Raw genomic sequence first — 26,242 nt, forward strand, 5'->3', positions numbered from 1 at the left:
CAGACATTACAAAGAGAGCCACAGCAAGCAACGTGTTCATTTTGTACGGAGGCATGTTTTCAGCTTCAGTTTTTCACATGCAGTCTGGTGTGAGACTCCAGGATGAAGGGGGTTGGGAGCCCTTGGGCAGGTCACCTTATTATTTATCTGAGACTGTTTCCCCACCTTGGGAATGCCCTGCAAGCCTCCTCCTGTGGCTGTGCTTTGAAAGCATGCTTGGCCTTTCTTGACAGCCACCCCAGATGATGGCAGGGCATGGAAGACTGTTAGGAGTCAAAGTGCCCCCCGTCAGGGCGGGGAGACTGGCCCAGCTCTACTTTGTAAGCCACGGGTCCCAGGTAGCCTGGCCACCTTGAGCCTGTGCCTCCACTGCCCCCACGTGGCCTGATCAGGTGCAGCTGCTCACAGAGGCAGAGCATGAGGAGCGGACCTGGGAATGCCGGAGGAACAGAGCTGATAGCCTGACGCTCTCCTCTTCAGGAGGGCACCCCAGAGGGGCCTCTGCTTCCTCAGTGACCCTGAGCTTCATCAACAGAGGAGTGTTCTCCAGTCACAAGGAGCTGTATCCAAACTAATGCCTCTAAACTTAAGACTGGCTGGAGGAGGAGGAGGAGGGACGCTAGGTTGAGGGGCCAGGCCACTCTCTCTGGACCACCTGTTGTTCCCAGGTGGGTCACACCAGCCTGCTTCTGCAGGACAAGAAGACCGAGCTGCCCTTGACCGGACACTGTGAGGCTGGGCCTCCTGGTAGCTCTTCACACGAACCAAATGGGAAAACAAGGAAAGCTGGCTGTGCCTGGAGCTTCACTCCCTGTCAGGGCAGTACCTCTGGCCTCTAAGGGAAAAGGCCTGTCCACTCCCAACCATGCTCCAGGCCCCCTGCACCTCCAGCTCCCACCTTCATCCTGACATCTCCTGTGGATTCTTGCCCTCCCTTCCAGTCTCCTACAGTCTGGGTTTGGCCAGGAGGGGAGAAGGGGACTGGCCCTGGTGTCTGCTCTGCTCTGCCACACCACCAGCTGGAGGGAGGCCACAGGGGGATTTCAAATGGTGATTCCCAGCCTGAGGCTGAGCCAGGAGCACTCTCCCAGTGCTGGGCTCTGGTCTTTGGAGGGTGTGGCCTCAACACCCTGCTCACAAGGTTGGCTGCTCACAGGACCCAGCCATTAGCAGGGCTCTGCCGACCCATCTCTGTAGGGCTTCTCTTCCACATGGCTGGTCTGCTCCAGAAGCCACTCATGCTCAGACTCACTTATTGTCAGTCTGAGCGTCACCTCCTGGAAAACGCTGCTCACAGCCACCTACATGAGCCAGAGAGAACCAAGCCTGCTAAGAGGTACAGTTCTGTTCTTTAGGGAAAACTGAGGAAATAGGGTAAAAACATCGGAAAAAAAGTTTAAATAAATGAGTTACAGTTCTAACACCACCCGGCCCACCACCCAATCTAGGCTTCACTCTGCCCAACAACATCCTTACCTGCTCAAAGTGAAGTTTCTGGAACATTCGGATGCTTGGTTCATTTCCTTGCCCAATTTTAGCCTCAAACTTGGTCAGATCTAGTCTGGTCACTCCTCACAGAGGAGATGAGAGAGGGGCAAGTAAGGAGGTACCTACCCCCACCCACCCTGTCCCAAGCTGCAGAGGAGGAACCTGTCACCTGCCCCCACCCTCAGACCTGAAGAAGGTTCACCCAGGGCCTGGCCACATCCCACATTGTCTGCCCACACTTTCTTACCATAAGACAGCATCATAAGAACAGCCTCAGTGCCAAGGCCCTTACCCCTGAAGCTGGGCTCTAGGAGAAACAACAGGAACAGCACTGATGCCCTGTGCCAGGCTCCAGTGTGTGCGCTTGACAGATACCAACCATCTCATTTAATTCTCAGCAACTCTGAAGTTGCTACTGTCATCACCATTCTGCAGATGAGGAAACAGGCACAGAGAAGTGCAACTCGGCCCAGGCCTCACAGCTTGCAACCCAGCAACCTGACCTCAAAGCTGACCCCCTTCACCTCAGGGAGACAGCTCATGGGCATAGTCAGTAGCTACTTGGGGGAAACTGAGGACCAAGAAGGAACAGAAACAGGAGGGGCTCCTCCCGTAATATGACAAGATGTTCCAGGGAAGACCATTTATTTTAAGAGGGTGCCCAGCCCACCCCAAGTATGGCACTCACTATCCTTGAACCTACCCCAAACCAAAGGTTAAGTTCACACCTAAGCATAAGGAGAACAGTGACAAACCCAGGGGTGTACCACCAGGCTGAGGGGGGTTAGGGGGGTTGGCTGCCCAGCCAGGCCCTGGGCTCACCAACATGGAGTCTCCCAGTGAGCCCCATGAGTGCCCACCCTATGTGGCCTCAGCAGGCTCGGGTCAGCAGATCTGACAGCCAGGCAGGGCTAGGTGAAACAAACCTGCAATCATGACCTCGATCTCCCCCAAGGTGGGGTCTTCTAGATCTGTGAGGAAGAGGTTCACATCTCCCACCATGCAACTCTCTTCAGTGGTGCCTGGCTGGGCCTGCCACTTCTCGGCATCCAGCACAATGAAGGTACACTCTGAGGAGGAGGCAACAGAGTTACCGCGCACACACTCCAGAGGAGAGAGGAGAGGACAGTGCTCCTACCTAAGCCAGAGCAGTGTACAACACCAGCATCTCTAAGTCTGCCAGGAGAAGAGGGGGTTCCAGAGCTTGCTTCAGCTCATTACAAAACTCCAAATTTGCCTCATACAGAAAAAGACAGCCTCTCCAACCAGCAACCAAATTCTCAGAGAGCAGGGAACACACAGGAGGACAGTCACCACACTAGGCTGTGGTAAGGGATGTGAGGGGCAGGGCCTAAATTTACAGGCAGAGCCCCAAATGTTCTACTTTCTCTACATCCTTCCAAGCCTGATGCAACAGGTGGGGAAGAGGACAGAAGGGTCAGCCACAGGGAATTGCTTCAGGGGCCATGAGAATCCCAGAGTTCCAGCACCTTCTAGGCTTTTCACAAAGCTTCTGTGGCTAGGGCTGAGAAAGAAAGGGAACGTGGAGACTGCCTATGGAATCGCTATCCCAGAACCAGGGCTGCGGGAAACAGGAGGCACTCCTTACTATCTGCATCTTCCCGCCAGCTGCGCTGCATGGCATACTCCTGCTCCAGGCTCAGCGGCTCTGAGGCTGTCAAACGCTGCAGCTCCTCTGATTTCATCCACTCGTGGTATCTGCTGGGACAGGGGTGGCCTTAGACATGCAGGACTCATTCAAAGGCATACGTCTGACACGTAATGTGAGGGTCCAGAACTCCACAGGACTAACACAGGGCTCAAAGACTCAAAGAGTTATGATTGCTCCTAAGGTGGGGGCCACAGGCACAAGACCCAGAAGCACGCTAGTTTTACACAAGAACAGCAGTAGGAGTCGGTTCTATCTGTCCAACTTCCTATCCTGTCTCGGGTCAGTGCGGAGGAGCAGTCTGAAACCAAACATTCTTCAAATTCCAAAAGGGGAAGTATATGGCAAGCGGACCTCAAGGAAGGCAGCTGGACAGATCCCCACAAAGTTAGGGCACCAAGAAACGTCAAAAGGAAAACTACAAGTAGAGAATCCCCATCTACAGCACCACCATCCCAATCTGCCAGACATGTGCCAACACCCCCCACAAGAATCCCATCATGACTCAGTCCTGACCTTTCGAATGGTAGATACCATAACTCATCAGCTCAGAGTTTAAGGACAAGCTAACATTAAGACTCCAAGAACTGAACATATTCACTGGCACCAGGGAAACATCACTAATTGACACTTGGGTGAGATGATAATTTCTTTTCCTGACACATTTAGTTTACATAAAGTAATTCCTTGCTGAAAGGCCAAAGGAAAGCTGAGAGAAAGAAAGGGAAAAAGAGGATGAGCAGCTTCTTCCAGAGAAGTCACAATCCCCAGCTTCTGCTATTTTTTTTTTTTTTTTTTTTTTTTTTGGCTCATGTTCTGTCACCCAGGCTGGAGTACAGTGGTGCAATCAGAGCTCACTGCAGTCTTCGTCTCCTGGGCTCAAGCAATCCTCCCATCTCAGCCTCCCTAGTGGCTGGGACTACAGCTATGCACGCCTGGCTAATTTTTGTATTTTCTGCAGAGATGTGGTCTCGCTAGGTCTCAAACTCCGGCGCTCAAGCGATTCTCCTGCCTCAAGCCTCCCAAAGTGTTGGGATTACAGGCGTGAGCCACCGCACTAATTTTTTTTTTTCCTCATATATAATTACTTCTCACAACGAATGTTCCTTCTTAGGGAAAAAAGCCCTGAGACTGGGGCTAAAGAAGGCTCCTCGCTGTGCCTTACATAGCTCTGGGGCTGATATGCACCCCACGTCAAGCGGGAAATACCTGGGCACATGCTCTGAGGTGTAAGGTACAAGGACCACCTTCTTCCCCAGCAGCAAGGTGTTCTGATTCAACCTCATGGTGGCAGCCTGCATGCAGATAGGGAGAGCAAGGACTTCAGGACCCTGAATTTTCTCCCACTTTGGGTGGGAGCTCTGGCTCACCTGCTGGGGCTAAGTTGACTTCCGCCCTTCTTTCCTTTCAGACACTTCAGAGAACTCGGACTGTAAAATTCTTGCAAGAAAGAGAACCGGGCTGGTTAAGGATAATTAAAAAATCCTTGATTCTCACCCCAAGGAACCAAGTATGGACTCCGTTTTTGCCGGTTCTTTCCGTCCGCTCCGCAGAATGTCGATTCCTAAAACCCAAGCACCAAGTACCAAGACTTATCCCCAGAGCTCGCATTGTTTGCCTCGTCCAGGAATTTCAACCGAGAATCAACTTTCAGCCCTGTCTGAAACCTGTTTCCAACCTCTCACCCAGGCGACCACCTGACTGGGTTCTGGCCACTCCCTCCTCCCCGCCCCCGACCACTGAAGGGCAAGGCGGGCTTAGTTTCAGGCCCTCCTCTTTGAGTGGCGTTCTAGGCCACTATCCTCGACCCTCCAACCACGGGGACCCGGGCACTGCCAAGCTCACACCCACCCACCGCCGACAAAAGCGTCCACTGCAGAAGCGGTGATCCACCTCCTCCAACCTGCCATGCTCCCAGGCTCGGCTCCCGCATGCGTGTGGGGGCGCGCCCCACCTACTTCCGCCATGCTGACGGCAGCCGCCAGGCCCCAATCCCGGTCCCGCCCCCGCGTGGCTCCCAATCAGCAAGCGTGAAGAAGGTGGGCTGCGGGGCCGACGCAAGCGCGGTACGGGCGCTGGTGCGGGACAGCTGGCGCCGGCAGCAGCCGACGGGCGGGAAGCGGCGGCTTGGGAGCAGGCTGTGCTGGAGGTATCGGTTCCGGCCGGGCGGGAGGGGACAAAACGGGATAGGTTGGGGCGGGGCGGGGCAGTGCCAGACTCGGGACTCCTCCAGGTGGGAGGGAGAGGGAGAGATTGGGAGTGGGGTTCTTGAGAAGAGAGGGAGCTTTGAGGGTGGGGACCCTTAAGAAAGCAGGTGGAGGCAGGGAGTGGAGGCCCCGCTAAAAAGAGGAGGCCTTAGGGCCAGGAGTAGGGTTGGAGGGGCAGCGTAGGAAAGCCTCCAGCTCCCTGCCTTAGGCAGAGGTAGCAGACAGTTCCTTGGGCTCCCCTTTGTGGTAGTGAGCTCCCGGTTCCTGGAAATAAATGGGTAAAACCACCCCAGAGCCTGGAAAGGGTGCTCTTATGGTGGGTGAAACTTCGTGGCTTTAGAGGCGCCTTAAATCACTTGCACTCCGAGCAGCATTGCAAATATCTGTGCTGCGCACAGAGTAGTGCCCTGCACAGCAAGGGAAAAGTTAGAAGACATCGTCCAGATTGCTGTCATCCAGGGTGACCCCTCCCTCGGGGATGAGTTTTGTGACAGATACTGAGGCCCTAAGTGTCTGTGATAAAAGAGGTGGTGGAGAAAGTCTGCAAGCCTCCTCCTACCCCTTTCTCAGTCCATCAGTTAGGTGAAGTCTGCTCTTTTGTTTTAAGGAGCTGCAGCAGCCGCCGCCCCTGTACCTAAGGAACCTCTGCTGCCAGCCCTTCCTCAGTTTTGGAAATGGCGGGTGAAATTACAGAGACCGGGGAACTCTACTCTTCCTACGTGAGTGTGACTTACGGAACCTTTTGCTCACTGAAGTACTCCTGGCTTCTAGAGAAGCACGCTGCTTCATGGGGATAGGACTAGTGAGTGCTTGATGCTTGAGCAGTCTCTGGAGAAAGCAGGATAAGGGAGTTCCATGAGGCAGCAGCTACACTGCTGCTGTGGTGGCTTAGAATGCAAGTCAGGTTTATTTTCTTTTTAAGGTTTTTGTCAGAGTTAGTCAAGCCAAACAAAATTACCGTGCTGTTTATAATGTTAATCTCGGGCCGTGCGCTGTGGCTCACGTCTGTAATTCCAACAGAGATCACCTGAGGTCAGGGGTTCAAGACCAGCCTTGCCAACATGGTAAAACCCTGTCTCTACTAAAAATACAAAATTAGCCAGGCGTTGTGGCAAGCAAGCGCCTGAGATCCCAGCCACTCGGAGGCCGAAGCAGGAAAAGGACTTGAACCAGGGAGACAGAGGTTGCAGTGAGCTGAGATCAAGCCATTGCACACTAGCCTGGGCAACAAGAGTGAAACTCGATCTCAAAAATAAATAAATAATGTTAATCTCAAGGCTACCCCCACTTGCCTTGAGTGCTTCCCTTCAGGTGAAGAGTGATTGACAACTGTTGACTATGGGTTTTGCTCATCTCAGCAGTTTGAAACCACTTTGGTCTTTACTGAATTTTAAATTGCACAACTTTGATAGTCTTGGATGGCCTAAGAGGCAGCAAAGGCATGCAGAGACTTCTAATTACACTTTGGTGGACTCTGCAATTAGAACAATTAGAATGATTGATTCTCACTGTGTTAGGTCTGTGTTACCTTTCACTGCCCCTCACACACTCAGTTTATCTTCTCTATGTGACATAGGATTGGTCATGGTTATTATATCACAGGGCCCTCTTGCCTGGATAAGTAGCTGGAGGGTGGGAATAATCAGATGGTTGACTCAGGTTGCTACCAAGTATCCCAGGCAAAAGCAGCACTGCATCTTTCTAGAACTGCCCTGCCTTAAACAAGCTGCCCTGCCTTGTACATAACTTCCTCGCCTGGGGATCCCTGTGCTGTTTCTGCTAGCTTCACAGCCTAGTACTGTGGTATGATGGACAAGGAAGTGTCTTCAAGACACTTAAAGGAGACTCCTTCATCTCTGTAATTTCGCAGGGGAAATCTTCCATGAACCCTGGAATGGAATGAATGGTGTCCCTCTCATTTGTGGATTTGTGTAACAGCTCCCAGCTTCTTGCTGTCAGCGATGAAATGTCCATGCTGTCTGTTAATAGAAAAGTCACCACAGTTCCTGCTTTTTCTTACAACATCTATAAACTTAGAGATAAGGAAATGAGTCATCTCTATAAGTTTTGTAAGAAAAACACTTTGACATGTCCCATTTCTTGTGTCTACAGTTGTTCAAGGGATCATTTCACATGTCAGCATGTGCCTACAGGAAACCAGGCAGCGAGGCCTGCAAGCTTCAGTGCGCTCTGCTCTTTTTTGTTGTCCATTTCCTACGTGTTTTATTTCTTTCAGGGTCTTTGTTGCCCAGAGGGCCAGCTCTGGGCATTGGCCATAAACAAGTGCTTGTGTTCTTTTATGCTACTGGTGAAGAGAGATGTAGGGAGGAGATGGGGGGTGGTGGGGATGATGTGGTGTCACCCAGGGGGTAGTAGTCAGAGTTCTGAGGGGAGAAGACACCTTCTTCCTAAGCGTTCCTTAACTCCCCTATCCTGGAACAATTCTTGGTCCTCTGTAAGACCAGAAGAGTTTGTTGTCACTGAGCCCAAATAAGCTGTGGAACTAACTCACTGCTGATGCTGCTCTGAATTCCCCTGCAGGCCCCAGCTCAAGACAATGTGGGCAGAACTCTGCTCTGGCTGCCTTGGGAAACCAAGACACCAGGATATAATTCATACATGTGCTTCAGCCCATGGTCATTGACAAGACAAAGCCTCTCCTTAGCTCTTTATTGCCCCATTCATTGTGAGTTCTTTTCCCCTCCAGGAATTCCAAGGATGTTTGCTTTAGTTTGAATGATTCTTCCTAAAATATTTCCTCATCAAGTGGATGAGCCTCCTGGGTGGCTCAGATGTCACACCCTCTCAAGGATAGTGCTGAACATAGGAACATGGTTCAGACAGGTACATGTACCCATAAGGGATCTCAGGACAGGCATGTCTGTTTGAGGACCATTTATGAGGACCGGGAGTGACACAGGACTCAAGTAGTTGCTGTGTGATCAAAACACAGGATGCTGTAGGTTGCGCCTTACCCGAAGGGTCAGCGCCGAGGGTGCCTCTGCCCGCTGGTTCCTGCTAAAGATGGTTGCGGTTGCTTTCGAAGGAGAGAGCGCTTGTTTCACACCCTGAAATCCTAGTCATTGCTTCCACATCTTTGCTGCCTTCTGTTTCCTTTGACAACTGTCGGGGGAAGCCGTTGAAAAAAGATACTGGTGACGTCTGCCCCATGAAGGTCACGGGTGAGGCTGCTGGGTGGAGGTGAGGCAGGCGGGTTACTGCACTGAGCTCTCTAGAGCATAGGGGAGCAGGCCAACAGGGACCGTGCCTCCTCCAGTGCAGCCACAGAGGAAGAGCTGAGAATTGGAGGAAACTCAGTTTAGGCTGCATGCATTGGTCCTCATTATCGAGACTGCAGTAGAGCCTATTAGACAACTTTCTGCCCCTACTTGCCTACAGTCTGGCCCACAGAACTGTCCCATGTCCAGTAGAAGAGAACTTCTCCTTTCTCTTCCTTACCAACAGCCTCTCTTGACCCAGCCTATGGCTCAGCCCAGATTTGCTTCCTGCCTCTGTGTCTCCTCCTTGTGATTGGCCCTTACTGATTACCTTTATAGAAGGTAAAGAGGATGGAATGCTCGCCAGGACTACGGAAGTCCTCAGAAGACAGAGAGGGCCTACATTACCCTGCAGGATTCCCTGAAGCCCCCAGTAAGCACACAGGGCTTGCTTTGGAACTGAAAAAATTGCAACAAAGCAAACCAACTGCAATTACCCATCTCTGCTCCCAACTGCCAATAGTTTCTCTCTTCATCTCTCCATTCATTTCTTTGTAAAGTTCTTTTTTTTTTTGAGACAGAGTTTTGCTCTTGTTGCCCAGGCTGGAGTGCAATGGCATGATCTCGGATCATCACAACCTCTGCACCCTGGGTTCAAGTGATTCTCCTGCCTCAGCCTCCCAAGTAGCTCGGATTACAAGCACCCACCACCATGCCCAGCTCTTTTTTTTTTTTTGAGACAGAGTCTAGCTTTGTTGCCAGGCTGGAGTGCAGTGGCCTGATCTCAGCTCACTGCAACCCCCGCCTCCCGGGTTCAAGCAGTTCTGCCTCAGCCTCTCAAGTAGCTGGGATTACAGGTGCCTGCCACCATACCCAGCTAATTTTTTAATTTTTAGTAGAGATGGGGTTTCACTATGTTGGCCAGGCTGGTCTCAAACTCCTGACCTCGTGATCTGCCCACCTTGGCCTACCAAAGTGCTGGGATTACAAGGTGAGCCACTGGCCCAGCCAATATTTTTTATTTTTTAGAGTCAGAGTCTTGCTACATTGACTAGGCTGGTATCGAACTCCTGGACTCAAGCCATCCTCCCACCTTAGGAGTGCTGGGATCACAGGCACGAGCCACCATACCTAGCCTAGAACTATCACTTTCTTATGCCTCTCTGCTTACTCTTTTCTTCCATTATGGGAACATCATTCTCCATAAAGAAGTAGTTTTTATCCCTTCCTAAGTATTACTGCTAATAGAAGCAATAACAGAGCTGCAGGGAGGACAGACATTAGGTTGTCCACTGTGGTCTATTCTGTTAGCAGCCTGCTTAAAATGCTCCAAAACATCCACTCCCCTGTCCCGTCCAAAAGGGCTCTGCACAGTCTGACTGCAGCCTCTTCCAGCCCCACCCCTGCCTGACTTGCTGTGCTTCAGCCACACAGGCCTTCTGAAAGCTCCCAGAGCCTGCCTGCCTCTTTCCCACCGTAGGCCTCTGGACCAGGAATTGTCTCTCTCATTTCTTGCCTGGGCAGTGCCTTCTCATCCTCCAGGTCCCTTCCTGGGCTACCCACTGTTTCCAATGCTTTTCCACTGCGTCTTCTCACAGCGCCCTGACTCTGCTTCACCACACCTCTCTCAAGCTGTAACCGTAGTTGTTTTCTTCCCTGGCTGGAGTGCAGTGGTAGGATCTCGGCTCACTGCAACCTCCACCTCCTGAGTTCAAGTAATTCTCATGCCTCAGCCTCCTGACTAGCTGGGATTACAGGCATGGACCACCATACCTAGCTAATTTTTTTTTTTTTTTGTATTTTAGTAGAGATGGAGTTTTACTACGTTGCCCAGACTAGTCTCGAACTCTTCAGGCAGTACACCCACTTCAGCCTTCCAAAGTGCTAGGATTGTAGGTGTGAGCCACCATACCCGGCCTGTAGTTGTTTTATTGCTGTCTGTCTCCCCGTTAGAACGTAGCTCCATGAGGTCAAGGGCTGTATCTGTCTGGTTTATCATCATATTCTCAGCTCCAAGCACAGGGCCCAGTTTGCAGAAGGCTCTTGTTGGTTGAATAAACCAACAGAACTGAGCTAGCTACATGGCCCATTCCTACCCTTGTACACATGAGCATGGAAGTGCCAGAGATTAAAATTAACCTCAGCAAAAGTAAAAATGAGCTTGTTACAGACATTCACAGTCAAACTGTGACAAGCCATTCAGAAGACCAGCAGTGGGCTGTGTGTCCCATGTCTCACCCAGCTGCTGCCCTCAGTTATTCTAGCAGCACCGCTCTAAGCCAGGACTCCCAGAGGGGAATCATATCATGATGATGCTGTGATCCAACCAAGGCAGTAGGAAGATGATTCAGATTTGCTTTCATCCTTCTGGGATTTGTCTGTGAGATCAAATTGAGATTATAGGGTGGGCATGGTGGGAGGCCGAGGTGGGCAGATCACTTAAGGTCAAGGGTTCGAGACCAGCCTGGCCAACATGGTGAAACCCCGTCTCTGCTAAAACTTCAAAACTTAGCCAGGTGTGGTGGTGGGTGCCTGTAATCCCAGCTACTCCAGAGGCTAAGGCAGGAGAATCACTTGAATCTGGGAGGCAGAGGTTGCGGCGAGCCGAGATCACACCACTGCACTCCTGCTTGGGTGACAGAGCATCTCCATCTCAAAAACAAAAAAATTGAGATTGTGATGTCCAAAACTGGATGATGAAAACTCTCAGGCTCACATCAGATATAACCCAAGGGAGGTCCAGTGAGGTCCGCTGAGTGTTCCCATCTTCAGGCTGTGTGCCAGGCACCCTGAGAAATGCAGAGAGAAGTGAGATGCAGCCCACGGCCACAGTGAGCTTCATATTTAGCAACAGGGAAAAGAGAACTATGCCAATATCTGAAACCCAAGAGCAGGCATAAGAAGTGTTATTGCCGCTTTCTGCCCGTGGACGCCGCCGAAGCAGCATCGTTAAAGTCTCTCTTCTCCCCGCGATCATGTCTTAAGTTAGAGTCTCCTAAAGAGCTGGAACAGCTGAGGAAGCTCTTCATTGGAGGGTTGAGCTTTGAAACAACCGATGAGAGCCTCAGGAGCCATTTTGAGCAATGGGGAACGCTCACAGACTGTGTGGTCATGAGAGATCCAAACACCAAGCGCTCCAGGGGCTTTGGGTTCGTCACGTATGCAACTGTGGAGGAGGTGGATCCAGCCATGAATGCAAGGCCACACAAAGTGGATGGAAGAGTTGTGGAACCAAAGAGAGCTGTCTCAAGAGAAGATTCTCAAAGACCAGGTGCCCACTTAACTGTGAAAAAAAAAATTCGTTGGTGGCATTAAAGAAGACACTGAAGAACATCACCTAAGATTATTTTGAACAGTATGGAAAAATTAAAGTGATTGAAATCATGACGGACAGAGGCAGTGGCAAGAAAAGGGGCTTTGCCTTTGCAACCTTTGATGCCCATGACTCCGTGGATAAGATTGTCATTCAGAAATACCATACTGTGAATGGCCACAACTGTGAAGTTAGGAAAGCCCTGTCAAAGCAAGAGATGGCTAGTGCTTCATACAGCCAAAGAGGTCGAAGTGGTTCTGGAATCTTTGGTGGTCGTGGAGGTGGTTTCCGTGGGAATGACAACTTAGGTCGTGGAGGAAATTTCAGTGGTCGTGGTGGCTTTGGTGGCAGCCGTGGTGGTGGCAGATATGGTGGCAGTGGGGAGGGCTATAATGGATTTGGTAATGATGGTGGTTATGGAGGAGGCGGCCCTGGTTACTCTGGAGGAAGCAGAGGCTATGGAAGTGGTGGACAGGGTTATGGAAACCAGGGCAGTGGCTATGGCGGGAGTGGCAGCTATGACAGCTATAACAACGGAGGCGGAGGCGGCTTTGGCGGTGGTAGTGGAGGCAATTTTGGAGGTGGTGGAAGCTACAATGATTTTGGCAGTTACAACAATCAGTCTTCAAATTTTGGACCCATGAAGGGAGGAAACTTTGGAGGCAGAAGCTCTGGCCCCTATGGTGGTGGCGGCCAATACTTTGCCAAACCACGAAACCAAGGTGGCTATGGCGGTTCCAGTAGCAGCAGCAGCTATGGCAGTGGCAGAAGATTTTAATTAGGAAACAAAGCTTAGCAGGAGAGGAGAGCCAGAGAAGTGACAGGGAAGCTACAGGTTACAACAGATTTGTGAACTCAGCCAAGCAGTGGTGGCAGGGCCTAGCTGCTACAAAGAAGACATGATTTAGACAAATACTCATGTGTATGGGCAAAAAACTCGAGGACTGTATTTGTGACTAATTGTATAACAGGTTATTTTAGTTTCTGTTCTGTGGAAAGTGTAAAGCATTCCAACAAAGGGTTTTAATGTAGATTTTTTCTTTTTCTTTTTTTTTTTTTTGCACCCATGCTGTTGATTGCTAAATGTAATAGTCTGATCGTGACGCTGAATAAATGTCTTTTTTTTTAATGTGCTATGTAAAGTTAGTCTACTCTGAAGCCATCTTGGTAAATTTCCCCAACAGTGTGAAGTTAGAATTTCTTCAGGGTGATGCCAGGTTCTATTTGGAATTTATATACAACATGCTTGGGTGGAGAAGCCAATGTCTTCAGAAACCTTGGTGTAGCTGAACTAATAGTTAGTGTTGTGACCTGAAGTTCACGATTAAAAGGAATTACCCAAGCAAAAATCATGGAATTATTGGTTATAAAGATGATTGTTGGCACATCCTATGCAATATATCTAAATTGAATAATGGTACCAGATAAAATTATAGATGGGAATGAAGCTTGTGTATCATCCATTATCATGTGTAATCAATAAACGATTTAATTCTCTTGAAAAAAAAAAAAAGAAGTGTTATTGCCACAAGGATTCAAAGGTGGGAGGCAAGACAACTGTGGGAGCCTGGGAAGGACTTTGCAGTAGAAGTTGCATTGGAATGTGCCCTGAAGGCTGGGTAGAAACTGAGGGGCTGGGGAGGTGGCGCCAGAGGGCTTAGGTCCTGTGCCAGGTGTTGAGGTACTGCAGGCAGAGTGCTTTCCTCTCCACAAGGGGTCCTCTCATTTGTCTTGCTCTCAGATGTCCAGTTAGCACCTGCTGGGGAGCCTGTCCTCTCTAACCACTGCCCAGCCCCGCCTTCCCCCAGCCAACAGCCCCAAGGCAGAAGTTATCCATTTCTATTTCTCCATGCTTTTTTTTTTTTTTTTTGAAATGGAGTCTTCCTCTCTTACCCAAGCTGGAGTACAGTGGCGTGATCTCGGCTCACTGCAACCTCTGCCTTCTGGATTCAAGCCATTCTCCTGCCTCAGCCTCCTGACTAGCTGGGATTACAGACATACGCCACTGCCTGACTAATTTTTGTATTTTTAGTAGAGATGTGGTTTCACCATGTTGGACAGGCTGGTCTTGAGCTACTGACCTCAGGTGATCTGCTCACCTTGGCCTCCCAAAGTGCTGGGATTATAGGCGTGAGCCACTGCGCCTGGTCTATTCATGCTCATGCTTTAAAAAAAAAAATAACTGAGTCTGGGAGAATAGGCACCAATTTGTGTGTTTTTGATCACAAATTCAGCATGGCTGTCTTAGAAAAGCTTTAAAATAGAGAAAAGCACATCTTTCTAAGAACAGGAAGTGAAAATGAGAGATGGGTAAGCATTCCCAGAGATGAGGTGTTTGTCTTTTTTAATGATCAGAAACAGGTGGTAAAGCATACGGTAAGTCACCCAGTTTAGCAGGATATAGGAAGACAAGTTAGGAGTCTACTGCACCAGTCCAGGCCAGAAAGATTAATTTGAATTGTAAATAAGGATAGGAGCCAGAGTTAGCCACAAAAGAAGTTCCAGAAATCAAATCACTAGTACTGTGATCTGGAGGGGAAGGAAGGAGAATGGGGCCACTGATGGGATGTCTAAGTGTAGGTGACTAGCAGGCAGCTGGACTTGAGGTCTTCAGAAAGCTTGATACTAAGAGAAATACACCAGGAAAGGAAGCATGTGCTTGGTGGAGCCCTCTGCACCAGGAAAGGAAGCAGCTGATGCCAAAATAGGGGTGGGCTTCTATCTAAAAGGGAGGATTGGCAGGGGAGGAGGCTGGGGGACTGGAGAGCATCACAGAAGGGCAGGGACTCAGGCCAGACAGGAAGCTCATGGCTGAGATCTTGGAAAGGGAATCATTGTAACTGTGGGTTGTTTAAAACCCGAAGTAACAGCCAGGCACAGTGGCTCACGCCTGTAATACCAGCACTTTGGGAGGCCGAGGTGGGCTGATCACGAGGTCAGGAGTTTGAGACCACCCTGACCAACAGGGTGAAACCCTTTCTCTACTAAAAATACAAAAATTAGCTGGGCGTGGTGGCACACATCTGTAATCCCAGCTACCTGGGAGGCTGAGGCAGGAGACTCTCTTGAACTTGGGAGGCAGAGGTTGCAGTGAGCCGAGATTATGCCACTGCACTCCAGCCTAGGCAACAGAGTGAGACCCTGTCTCAAAAAATAAATAAATAACTAAAAACCGTGAAGTTGGTGACCTGAGAAATCACCCTGAAGTTGGGTGGGCAAGGGGGTGAGGGAAGAATGGGGAGCAGCTGCTAACAGAAATGGGTTTTTTTGGAGGGTGATAAAATGGAATTAGGTGGTGGTGCTGGTTGCACAACCTTGTGAATATTACTAAAACCCACTGATGTGTGTACTTTAAATGGGTGGATTTTATGGTATGTGAATTGTATCTCAGTTTTTTTCAAAAAACCTGAAATTGGTCTGGGGAAAGGGATGGAGAAAGGGAAGCATGAATGTCCGTGTCCCAAAGGACAGTGACAAGGATGGGTGAAGAGGAGCCTTGAGTCATATGCTCAGTGGTCTTGGAAAAGTGGGTGTTTCTTTGAGGTCAGCATTATGTGCTCACCTTTGTGCCAGGTGCCCCACCTATGTTGCTCTGTCCCCAGGAATCCTACAGCCTGGTAAAGCAGAGCGCTGACATCTGCGATGCAGCTTTAGGAGGGGATGGCAGTGATGATGGCAGGCAGAGAGACTGAAACTGATCGTGGAGACGTGAACCCCAGGGCTTGAGTCACCCACCTGTTAATGTTTGGTTAACAGGCTCTGTGGTTGCAGAGCCTGGCTCCTTAGGCCCCAGGTGTGATTCTCCTGTCCTGCCTGCTTCCCTCTCTCAAGTCTGGCCTTCTGGTCTCCACAGTGGTGTCGTCACCCAGGGTCGTTCCTTGGGAGCTGTTAAGGGGAGAGGTTGATTAATTTCTGGGTTTGAATGTCACCTCTGTCGGTTCCAGGTTGGGCTGGTGTACATGTTTAACCTCATCGTGGGCACGGGCGCACTCACAATGCCCAAGGCCTTCGCCACCGCCGGGTGGCTTGTCAGCCTCATCCTGCTGGTGTTCCTGGGCTTCATGAGGTGAGAGGCAGCAGGGACTTCCCCACAGGGCTGAGAGTGAAGCAGGAGGGAGTCAGCCCAGGAGGCCCAAACATGAGGGCACTGAGGGGTGGGGAGACATCTCTCTACCCTGTCTTTAGCTCAATGAGTCCTTGCCAGGGTAGTCAGAGAGGGGACAGTAGTCACAGAGGCCTCCTGGTGGCTCATGTTAGTGGAGCGGCTGCACAGCCCTGATCAGATAAAAACCTGGACATCCACTAGGCTTTGGAATTTCACAGGATGCTGGCCTCTTTCTTCCCCAGATTTATATCCCCTGCTATTAAATGTAGGCTTTATTAACATTACCGTCAAGTTTTGCTGTCTGAGAAAATACCACCCAGCCACAGAAAAAGGATCTCACAAACATGTAAGGTAATATGGAAATCAGCTTGGAATTTAGAATTTGCTTAAGGTAATTCACAAAGTAGGTGATAAACACATGCCATTGGGCATGATCAAGTGTGGCACTCGCCTGCCATGTACCTCCCCAGGCCTTCACCTGCTCCTTGAACCAGGTGTGTGAGCCTCACCAGCGGATGCTTCAGGGAGGGTGGGTTCTACCTGAGGCTCTTCTCGGGGATTCCCGCACACGTAGGGACTGGTCTGAAGTTGTCAGCCAGTGCCCCAGCCCGGAAGGGATTAAAGACAAGGTATTACAGTCTTCTGTAGTCCAGGTAGGAATCCACAAGCTGCAGAAAACAGATGGGAAGGAGCACCTGGAAACACCTCTCCTGAGAGAGGCGACTCCCACATCTGTACACCAAGCACCCTTTCAGGTACTGAGGGAGCCTCACCAACAAACATCCCTGCCTGTGCAGACTTGACTTTGTTCTGTGGAGACAGACAGTGAGCAGTGAGCATAAGAAATGGGTCAATTGAAGAGTAAGCTGGAAGGCAGCAAGTGCTGTGGAAAGAGGAAGGCCAAGCAGGGCTCGGGGACTAGGATGCTGGGGGAGGCAGCGTTTGGGAGGGCTGCATCTAAGTGAGGATCTCAACGGGGAGGGAGTGGGTGCTGGTGGAAGGATGAGACGGAGCTTAGTAGTTGGCGCAAACTAAGATATACAAGAGGCTGAATGGGATAGGAAAACGCCCATGGTTTCCAGTTTCTTCATGCATTTCTTTTGGGGAGTTTTGAGGGTGAATCTTGGGCACTGCTGGTTCATTACCTACTGTGAGCCCTGGCAGCCAAGAGCTCTGGAAGTGCGTGTCCTTACACGACTCTGCTGTCCCCTTTAAAGGACCTTCAGTGCAGGCAGCCATCCGAATGAGAAGTGTTCTTTGGGGGCTCTCAGGTAGAGGGTGCCACACCCCGCTCCTTGCTCAACCCATTTGTGTTTGGACATGATCAATGAGTTGGCCTCGTGCAAGCAACCATGAGAAGTCTCTCTATGCCTTAATTAAGATTGATTTTAATTTCACTTCCAAACAGAAGGGTAAATCCAAAGCCCTTAAAATGGTCACTTAGGCAAGATCATGAGAAACCTTTCTAGGAGGTGCTGAGGTGATTGGAATGGGGGTTTCCGAGCTGGCTGCTCCCCCAGGATGGGAGTAGGTATGGGTTTAACTGGTTTAACCTCATCGTGGGCACAGGCGCGCTTACCATGCCCAAGGCCTTCGCCACCACAGGGTGGCTTGTCAGCCTTGTCCTAACTGGTGTGGGGCCAAGCGACTCGGCTCCCTCCTGACCTCGGAGCTGAGCGGTCAGCCCCCAAGCTGTCAACACTCAGGGAGGGGTAGGGGTGAGTCTGGTGGCAGAGCTGTCCTGGCCTCAAGAAAGCAGGAGATGAATGTTCGTCCCCCGCTGTTCCATGGCAGAGATGGATTCATACCTCAGGTTTTATTAGCAGGAAGGCGGCCCACTTCTGTATCCTCCGTTAACAAAAGCATTCGTGCATTCCAGCTGTCATCTCGGTCTCTCAAGTTTCTTTAAGAGGAAAAGAAAAGATGATTTTTCCAGTCTAGTCTGACTTCTTGGCAAGCATCCGATGCCACCTCCCAATCTCCCTTTTGAATCAGGCCATAGAAGTGCAAGCTTATTTTAATATTAGCCGGATTATTTGGAAAGTAAAAAGTACTGCCAAAGAAAAAAGGGATGGATTCCGGAGCCAAGTGCCCATTTCCAATTATCCATGCCTGCGCTCCTTCCATTCGAGTATGTAATTGGGAGGTGACCGCTTGCCTGTGTCCTTGCAAGGTGAGGTGAAAACTGCCTGCTGTCCTTCCAGAAGCTGGGGGGCCCTGTGTGAACCAGCCTCCCTTCACAGAGCATCCTTTGGCGTCTCCCTACCACGGCCCCTCCTGGGTGTGCAGCTCGGCTTGTCCCAGCACCACCTCTGCCCCCAGCTCCCTCTCTTTTTTGGGTAGTTTCCCTCCCATCACTTAGTTCATGCCCCTCTCTCTTGTGCACTGGAAATACGTTCTCACTGTAGACAGCAACATCGAAGCATGCACACCTTGTTATGAGGTAAGGGCCATCTCTAAGGAACACCTCTCAGAAAAGAGAATGCTCTGGGCTGGTGGGTCTGGCGTGTCTTACAATGGTGTTTCCCTTCTCTCTGTGCCTCCTCCAACTTCCTGTCTGCCTTTGGCACTGGGCACGCGCCCCCCTCAGCTTTGTGACCACCACCTTTGTGATAGAGGCCATGGCCGCAGCCAATGCGCAGCTCCGCTGGAAGAGGATGGAGAACCACAAGGTATGTGTGTTGCCCTCATCTCCAGCCCAGAGGCAGTCTCAGAAGCCTGTTCTTTTCCTCTCAGTGCGTGGCGGGCTCTCTCCACGGTGCTGCTCCAGGAGTGCAGTCCCAGAGCTGAAGCTTAATGGCCACCTAAAGTTAGAGTACAAATGGAACCTCGTCCACTTTCCCGTCTCAGCCTCAGGCCCTCCTGCTCTGACCCGCACCCAGCTCAGCTGTTTGGAACCTTCCTACTCAGGAACTGTGCTGTCACTTGTTCCTCCACGGCTTCTAATAGGGCAGCACAGATATGCTGAGAGCTTCCTAATCACATACAGATGCCGTGCAGAAAAAAAGAACATGGGCCGACATGGGGGCTCACGCCTGTAATCCCAGCACTTTGGGGGGTCAAGGCGGGAGGATCACTTGAAGTAAGGAGTTCAAGATCAGCCTGGGCAACATGGTGAAACCCCATCTCTACTAAAACTACAAAAGTTAGCCGGGAGTGATGGTGTATGCTTGTAAACCCTGCTACTCAGGAGGCTGAGGCACGAGAATTACTCGAACCTGGGAGGCAGAGGTTGCAGTGAGCTCAGATCATGCCACTGCGCTCCAACCTGGGTGACAGAATGAGACTCCATCTCAAAAAAAGAAAGAGGCCAGGCACGGTGGCTCACACCTATAATCCTAGCACTTTGGGAAGCTGAGGCAGGTGAATTACCTGACGTCAAGAGTTAGAGACCAGCCTGACCAATATGATGAAACCCCATCTCTAATAAAAATATAAAAATTAGCTGGGCGTGGTGGTAGGCGCCTGTAATCCCAGCTACTCTGGAGGCTGAGGCAGGAGAATCTCTTGAACCCAGGAGGCAGAGGTTGCAGTGAGCCAAGATTGCGCCATTGCACTCCAGCCTAGGCAACAAGAGCAAAACTCCGTCTCAAAAAAAAGAACAAAGGAAGCAGGTTCTCCATTGTCCCAGGACTTTTCTGTAGAGTTACTTGCTCCTCTTTTTTTTGACAGTCACTTGTGCCTCTTTTTTTTTCCTCTCGCTGTCACCCAGGCTGGAGTGCAGTGTTGTAATTGTAGCTTACTGCAGCCTCAACCTCATGGACTCAGGTGGTCCTCCTGTCTCAGCCTCCCAGGTAGCTGGGACTGCAGGCACATGACACCATACCTGGCTAACATTTTGTATTTGTTTTGATGTGCTCCTCTTTTTCCCCTTGTTTTTCTCCCTCCTCCTCATCTATCCCACCACCTACCAGGAGGAGGAAGACGACGACTCCTCCACAGCCTCAGACAGTGATGTTCTCATCCGGGACAACTACGAGCGGGCAGAGAAGCGACCCATCCTGTCTGTGCGTAAGTCCTGGGGTCCTGGCAGGCCCATACTTCCCTCTGGACCACAGGGTTCCCTTTCTTCATAGAGAGGGCCCTGGGGAGTCTCCCCACAGACTCCTGGCATTTCCTGCTCTTGGATTCTGAGCCAGGCCTGTGGTAGAGTAAAAAGAGCAACAGGGCTTCAGTCCTGGGCACAGGCCTGGCCCCTGCTGGCTGGGCTACTTACTTAGACTTGCAGCTTGGTGAATTCCTTGACCTCTGTGTCTCAGTTTCCCCCCCTTCTTGTTGCTGAGATGATTAAATGCCTGGTTCTGTGCCCAGTGCTCCCTGGAAGCTTGAGTCAATGTCGTTCTGTGGCATCTCTTCTTCCTCCTGCCTGTCCCTCATTCCACACACACCCCTGCCTTGCTGTCTCCTCCCTGGTTGCCTGGGCTGGGCTGGGCTGGGCTGGGCTCCGACACCTGCTCTCCTTTTCACCCCAGCAGGAGTGTCTCTGAATTCCCTTTTTTAAAAAAAAAAAATAAGACTGTTAAACCATTTCAAGCAGGAAACATTAGGAAAAGTTTTCTCGAGTTTGGACACTTAGGGATTTCATGGTTTAGATGATTCAATGAGGTCCACACCAACCTTTGAAGCTCTCCATGTGAAGAACCACTTCCTCTTCCTTGTTCTTTTCACTCCACAGAGAGACGTGGATCTCCCAACCTGTTTGAAATCACAGACCGTGTGGAAATGGGACAAATGGCCTCCATGTTCTTCAATAAAGGTAGAAGTTCTTTTGGGGGTGGGGTGTGGGGAAACAGGGAGCTGGTGCTTCCCTGTGGACCTGTGCCCCTATAATGAGGGTTCCACCCTGACGGCCAGGCCAGGGGCAGTGCAGATGGAGGAGCTGCTTCCTCAGCACCTGAGAAGCCACTTCGCTGACCTGTTTTCCTGGATTCCTCCCTGTCTGTGGGCATTCAAAATAAAGAGGTGGCTTCTCTAGCAGAAGTCAAGAACCCAAGGCAGCTACTCCAGCAGAGGTCAGAAACGCAGGCAGCTACTCCAGCGGAGGTCGGGGGCCCCAGGCAGCTACTCCAGCGGAGGTCGGGGGCCCCAGGCAGCTACTCCAGCGGAGGTCGGGGACCCCAGGCAGCTACTCCAGCAAAGGTCGGGGACCCCAGGCAGCTACTCCAGCAAAGGTCGGGGGCCCCAGGCAGCTACTCCAGCGGAGGTCGGGGACCGCAGGCAGCTACTCCAGCAAAAGTCGGGGACCCCAGGCAGCTACTCCATCAAGAGTCAGGAACCCCAGGCAGCTACTCCAGCGGGGATCAGGAACCCCAGGCAGCTACAAAGAAAGCTTTTCCTTTTCCTGCAAAGGAAGCTGATGGAGGCCGGCTTGTGGTTTGCACCTCCTGCTTGATTGCCTCTGACCTTGCCCTCTTCTGGCTGATTCTGTCTGGAATAACACCTGACAGCAATAGGATCTGCCACACGCACGCCTGGGCCTGGCTTCCCAGTGGCCGGCAGAGGGCGCTAGGAGCCCACACCCAGGCTGGCCGAGTGGGCTGAGAGCCCTGGAGTGTGGTGGTGAACCTGCTCCTTCCTGGGATCTGGCTGCAGTCAAAAGCGAGCTACCCAATTCCAGGGTTGGGTTGTTGGGTGTTCCAGTGACATCTTATACCTCCATGGCAAAGCTTGTTCTTTTGGAAGATGAGCTATTTAAGAGTTTAGTGGCTGGGCACGGTGGCTCATGCCTGTAATCCCAGCACTTCGGGAGACCAAGGCAGGCAGATCACCTGAGACCAGGAGTTGGAGACCAGCCTGGTGAACATGGTGAAACCCCGTCTCTATTAAAAATGTGAAAATTAGCCATGCATGGTGGTACACACCTGTGGTCCCAGCTACTCCAGAGGCTGAGACACAAGAATCACATGAACCCGGGAGACAGAGGTTGTGGTGAACCGAGATCACACCACTGCACTCCAGCCTGGGTGACAGAGCGAAACCTTGTCTCAAAAAACAAAGAGAAAGAGAGAAAAGAGTTGAGTTTTTAATGTGCCCAGATCTTATTTCTGTTTCATTGAGTCAAACACATTCTCAGTTCATCCTTCCCCTTGCAACTGTCTTGGAAGATTTTCTGCCCCTTTGTCAAAGCCCCATTTGTTGAATGGGCTGCCCCACCAGTTCTTTCTAGTCTTAAATGTAGCTGCACTTAACTTAGAGCTGGGGGACTGCAGGAGCTAGAATCTCCTTGACTGCTCTTTAGGACATTAAGCATTTAGTTGGTTATTGGTGGGGCGATGTGATTATCAGCCAAAGGCCGCCCAAGGGCCCAGTTCACCCTCCCTGCTGGACTGGCCTCACAGAAAGCTTTCAGAATTCATCAAAACCAACCGGCTGGTTCAGCCCGCTTCTGTGCTTCTCCTTTGTTCCATTTCTATCCCTTCCATCTCACCAGCCTGAGCAAGGTGTAAGCATCTCCTCCTGGCAGCCATGTAAAGTCCCCTTCCAAACGCAGTCTTTAAAATAAAGTGCACACTGGAGGGAGTACATATGCCTTTTAAACCTCCTTTCTCAAGTTCATGTTCTGCAATCTGCCCTGATTTCTTTAAGATTCTAGGAACCAGCGGTTTTACCTTTTTTCTCCCCATCACAGAGTAGACTCCTAATTTGCCTAAATCTAATAGAAAATAAAGATATGTGTCTGAGACCAGCCTCACACTTAGAGGGAGTCTCCTTCCCTACCCCAGAGTTTCTCAGGCTTAGCCCTATTGATGTTTGGGTGGGGGAATTTCTCTTTGTGGGCCTGTTCTGTGTGTGGTAGGGTTCTGTGCCTGCCCACTAGTTGCCAGTAGCACCTCACAGTTACAACAGTCAAAACTGTCTTCAGATGTTGTCAGATGTTCCCAGTAGAGTCTAGGAGGCAAAATCACCCCAGCTGAAAACCTCCATTCTGCCTTGTTCCTGATTCACAGACTGTCAGATTGTCATCTTCGCCCTTGGTGGGGCTGCCCCCTCTGTAGGAGGCTCCCTTAGGGTCCCAGCTCATTTCTTATAATCAGAAATGCAGGCCTAGCCATTGATGTCCTCTCAGGAAGTTCATTGATCCTCTTATTTTGTGTCTAGTAATGAAATGTATTGATCAGGGAGGGCCAATGGCAGTTTGTAAACAGAGCTGATGCCAGAGTCCATTGGCAGGTGGAGGAAAGGCTGGGAGTGAGACGGGGGACAATGTGTCCTCTCAGAGCTGAATGCAAGCTGGAGTGCAGGCTGTACCTGGAGCCTGGGCCTGAGTGACAGGCCAACCCCAAAGGCCACTAAGCTTGGATGTCAGGCTAGCTCTGACATGCCAGGGAAGGACATGCCATATTCAAAAAGTAGGCACCGAGACCCTCCTGGGTCCCCTCGAGAATCATGTTTTCTTAGCCTTTTCCCCCCAGACTCCTAGGAACAGAGCTGACCTCACATGGCCCAGGAGTAACATGTCCTAGGCTTTCCCTTGAGGACCCTGCAGGCTCTTCTGAGCCACCAGGATTAGAAGGGAACTGTCACTTCATTTTTCTTTATGTTCTCAGAGGAGCCAGCAGCTTGAGACCAGTGACATTAAAAACGTGAGCATCAGTCTGAGCAGGGGTGGAGACCAGTTGTCTGGGCAGTAACCCTTAGGTCGTAGGGCCCTGCCGCTCTTTTCAGAGCCCTTGTACCTGACCTTTCTAGCTGGAATCATTTATGGAAGATGGCCAGGTGGGATTCTTCTCCCCGTCATGGGTTAGGAGACAACTTGCCGGGGTCCTGAAACAAGTCTGATGGAATCAGGACTAGAGCCCTGTGTTCCCAACTTCTTGTTCAGCCTCCTGCTGGAGTGAGAGGGGACAAATGTGGCCTCTGCAGCGGGAGTGTCAGAGTCACATACCTTCCAGAGTCAGCACTGTCCCTCGGGAGTGCTTCCCATATGAAGGAAAGGGAGCCTGTCTTGAGCACCGTCCCCCGCAGAACACCAGGCCACCGTGTGCTTGCGATCAGTCAGATTCAGAATGAGGCACTTGGCCTTTGGAAATCAAGGGCTTTTTACCCTTTGGATCTCAGCTTCAGAGAGCTGGGCTGTTTCCGTCAACTTCTCTTTGCTTCAGCTCTTCAGTAGCAATCTCTTGTCTTATAGCCTGGTATTGTCTGACACCGGAGGGGGCCCCCAGCCCAATTGCGCTCAGGGGTTCAGGCTCCTGACTAGGCACCCCTCCTCCCTCCCAAAGCCTGTCCCAAGCATGAAGGCACATCTGGTTCCTCCCTGGCCATGCCAAGCTTCACACTCACCGTACACCTGTCTGGCTTCAAAATCTCTCTGATCCTCCCAGCCTCGCTGAGCCCTGTCAGGTGAAAGTCATGAGCTGATCTATCTCCTGTCAGCATCACAGTGTAGCCAACTAGAAAAAGAAATAGGACTTTGGGGTCATTTTCCCACTTTTTATAGAAAGTAAACAGCTTGGAGAAGTGAAAGCTATAGGAGAGGTAGAGATCTAGTCAAAAAAAAAATGCAGACATCTCTTTGTGGCTCCCTGACTGATGGCTGTGTTCCTTTCAGTGGGGGTCAACTTGTTCTATTTCTGCATCATCGTTTACCTGTATGGGGACCTCGCCATCTATGCTGCTGCCGTGCCCTTCTCCCTCATGCAGGTGACTTGGTGAGTTCCCCCCGACCCCCAGGCTGACTGTAGCCAAAGGGGCTTCCTCAGCCAGTCAGGGCAGAGTGTCCAGGGGACAAGCACCATGCTGAGTGACTTCATTGCATCTAGGGAAGGCAGATGCCCAGGCCCTTTTCTGCACAGACCACGGCCAGCCGTGCTGTCTGTCCTTAGCTCATGTCACTGTCCCCTTCCCTGCCCCATTGGGCTCCCACCAAGGGTTCCTAAGTCGTTGGGAAATGGTGCTGCAGAAATAAGGAGGGTGCGTCCTCAGAGATGCATCTCTCAATGTGGTTTGTGAGAAGTCTTATTGTTGGTGCTCAGGCAGCTGTGCAGGGAGTGGCTTCTGTCTCCCCTAGCCAAGCCAAGTGGCCTTGCTGAGCCTGGGCCTGCTGTCATTCTCTTTATCAGCAGCACCACTGGCAATGACTCCTGCGGTGTGGAGGCGGATACCAAATACAACGACACTGACCGGTGCTGGGGGCCCCTGCGCCGTGTGGACGCCTACCACATCTACTTGGTAAGTGTCTGTGCCCCATCCCAGCCTGGGCAGCTGAGGGCATCTGAAGTGCCTTTACTTCCTTCAGCCTGGTAGACCCCTATCCCTAGAAAGGAGGGTCTACCCTTCTCCACACTCTGGCTAAGCACTGGGACCTTGGCCCCAGGCAGAAATGGATTGCATCACTGAGAGTCTAGCCCCCGAGGCTCCTGGCAGCGGGTCTCAAAGTCAAGCGTGGTTTGGAGTAGGCACTCAGGTCATAGCCACCAGATTCAAGACTGTGACTGTTGTAAACCTAGCTCAGGCTCTAGGGCCACTCTCAGCAGAGTTCTCCAAGAGTGCCAGATCTTATTTTCCAGAAACTTCCATATTTTGACCTTACTCCTGGGCAGCCCAAGAGCATATGGTTCCATGCTGGGTCTAGCCATAAACATCCTCTCCAGATAAGAAAGGATCCTCCCAACTCTCTTCCTATCTTTCATTCTCCTTTCATCTTCCCAGTGGACAAGAGAATATGATGAATCTCCAGGCTCATTCTTGATTGCTTTGTGCCATTATGGGGGGCAGGGAGCCGAATAATATGCCAGACAGGTCCTGGATAATAAGATCCAAAACCAGAGACCGTTATTTATCTCTGCCTACTCTGGGGGCAGGGCTCAGAAATGTTTTTCTTTAACTGTTGCAGTATCTATTAATATTATCTGCTTCCTCTTGGTCCTCCTCAGCCCTGACATAAATTTAGGTGTGCCAGGTGACACAGTTTGACACGTGGCCACTTGGCTGATTTGGAGCGGGGAGGCAGGGACCAAGAGAGAGCCAAGCTTTTCAGGGAGCTGGCCTCCTGACTTCATTATCCCTATCTGAGTAAAGGTTTCCACAGGCCCTGCGGGCTATTTGGGTCTGGATTTGTTCACCCCAAGGGGCCACTGAGTGGTTTTTCTTGCCCTCCTAGTCCCACTCTACAGACCTACTGCAGGAACTCTGTGGCCTGGGCCACGCAAGAGTTGGTTTTCCTCTCTGCATCTCGGGGGCGATCGGCTAATGGTCTGTGTTTCTTCTCCTGCACGTTCAGCTGTGGCCAGCAGTTCGTCT

The 26,242-nt window shown here is 51.0% G+C and overlaps 2 protein-coding genes across 47 annotated transcripts in view; one reads left to right on the forward strand and one right to left on the reverse strand.

The window, feature by feature from the left end:
• Positions 1 to 35: 35 nt before the first annotated feature.
• Positions 36 to 5,096, reverse strand: NAT9 (N-acetyltransferase 9). Of its 45 annotated transcripts, none has more exons than XM_078374565.1 (8): positions 5,051 to 5,096; positions 4,655 to 4,721; positions 4,367 to 4,452; positions 3,098 to 3,207; positions 2,415 to 2,558; positions 1,736 to 1,795; positions 1,477 to 1,571; positions 36 to 1,301 (listed from the first exon to the last, which is right to left on the reverse strand). In XM_078374565.1, the coding sequence occupies exons 1-8, from the start codon at positions 5,065 to 5,067 to the stop codon at positions 1,167 to 1,169; spliced, it is 714 nt and encodes a 237-aa protein (XP_078230691.1). In that variant the 5' UTR covers positions 5,068 to 5,096; the 3' UTR covers positions 36 to 1,166. The 45 variants fall into 45 exon arrangements, with proteins under 45 accessions (XP_078230691.1, XP_078230703.1, XP_078230697.1 ...); XM_078374577.1 differs by having other exon boundaries at positions 4,528 to 4,721; XM_078374571.1 differs by having other exon boundaries at positions 4,367 to 4,478; positions 4,528 to 4,721.
• Positions 5,097 to 5,227: 131 nt separating this feature from the next.
• The window catches only part of SLC38A12 (solute carrier family 38 member 12), a 63,805-nt gene continuing 42,790 nt past the window's right edge, over positions 5,228 to 26,242 (forward strand). Inside the window, exons 1-8 of one of the 2 annotated variants that reach the window (XM_035301698.3) lie at positions 5,228 to 5,306; positions 5,972 to 6,083; positions 15,840 to 15,961; positions 18,591 to 18,672; positions 19,915 to 20,011; positions 20,676 to 20,756; positions 24,552 to 24,651; positions 25,063 to 25,171. In XM_035301698.3, the coding sequence (XP_035157589.3) occupies positions 6,039 to 6,083; positions 15,840 to 15,961; positions 18,591 to 18,672; positions 19,915 to 20,011; positions 20,676 to 20,756; positions 24,552 to 24,651; positions 25,063 to 25,171 (636 nt within the window). In that variant the 5' untranslated portion in view covers positions 5,228 to 5,306; positions 5,972 to 6,038. The remainder of the gene's footprint in view (positions 5,307 to 5,971; positions 6,084 to 15,839; positions 15,962 to 18,590; positions 18,673 to 19,914; positions 20,012 to 20,675; positions 20,757 to 24,551; positions 24,652 to 25,062; positions 25,172 to 26,242) is intronic. The other variant, XM_078374560.1, reaches the window with a different exon arrangement.

Source organism: Callithrix jacchus, chromosome 5 (genome assembly GCF_049354715.1).
Source record: "Callithrix jacchus isolate 240 chromosome 5, calJac240_pri, whole genome shotgun sequence".
NCBI classification, from domain to species: Eukaryota; Metazoa; Chordata; class Mammalia; order Primates; family Cebidae; genus Callithrix; species Callithrix jacchus.

Bases quoted from the DNA above. Each gene is read 5' to 3' on its own strand.
- NAT9 (XM_008997715.5), bottom strand. From the start codon at position 5,067: ATGGCAGGTTGGAGGAGGTGGATCACCGCTTCTGCAGTGGACGCTTTT. The intron at 4,453-4,654 runs GTGAGAATCAAG...ATCTGCATGCAG, and splicing joins TCCATACTTGGTTCCTTGGG to GCTGCCACCATGAGGTTGAA. The intron at 1,572-1,735 runs GTAAGAAAGTGT...CTCCTCTGTGAG, and splicing joins TCTTATGATGCTGTCTTATG to GAGTGACCAGACTAGATCTG.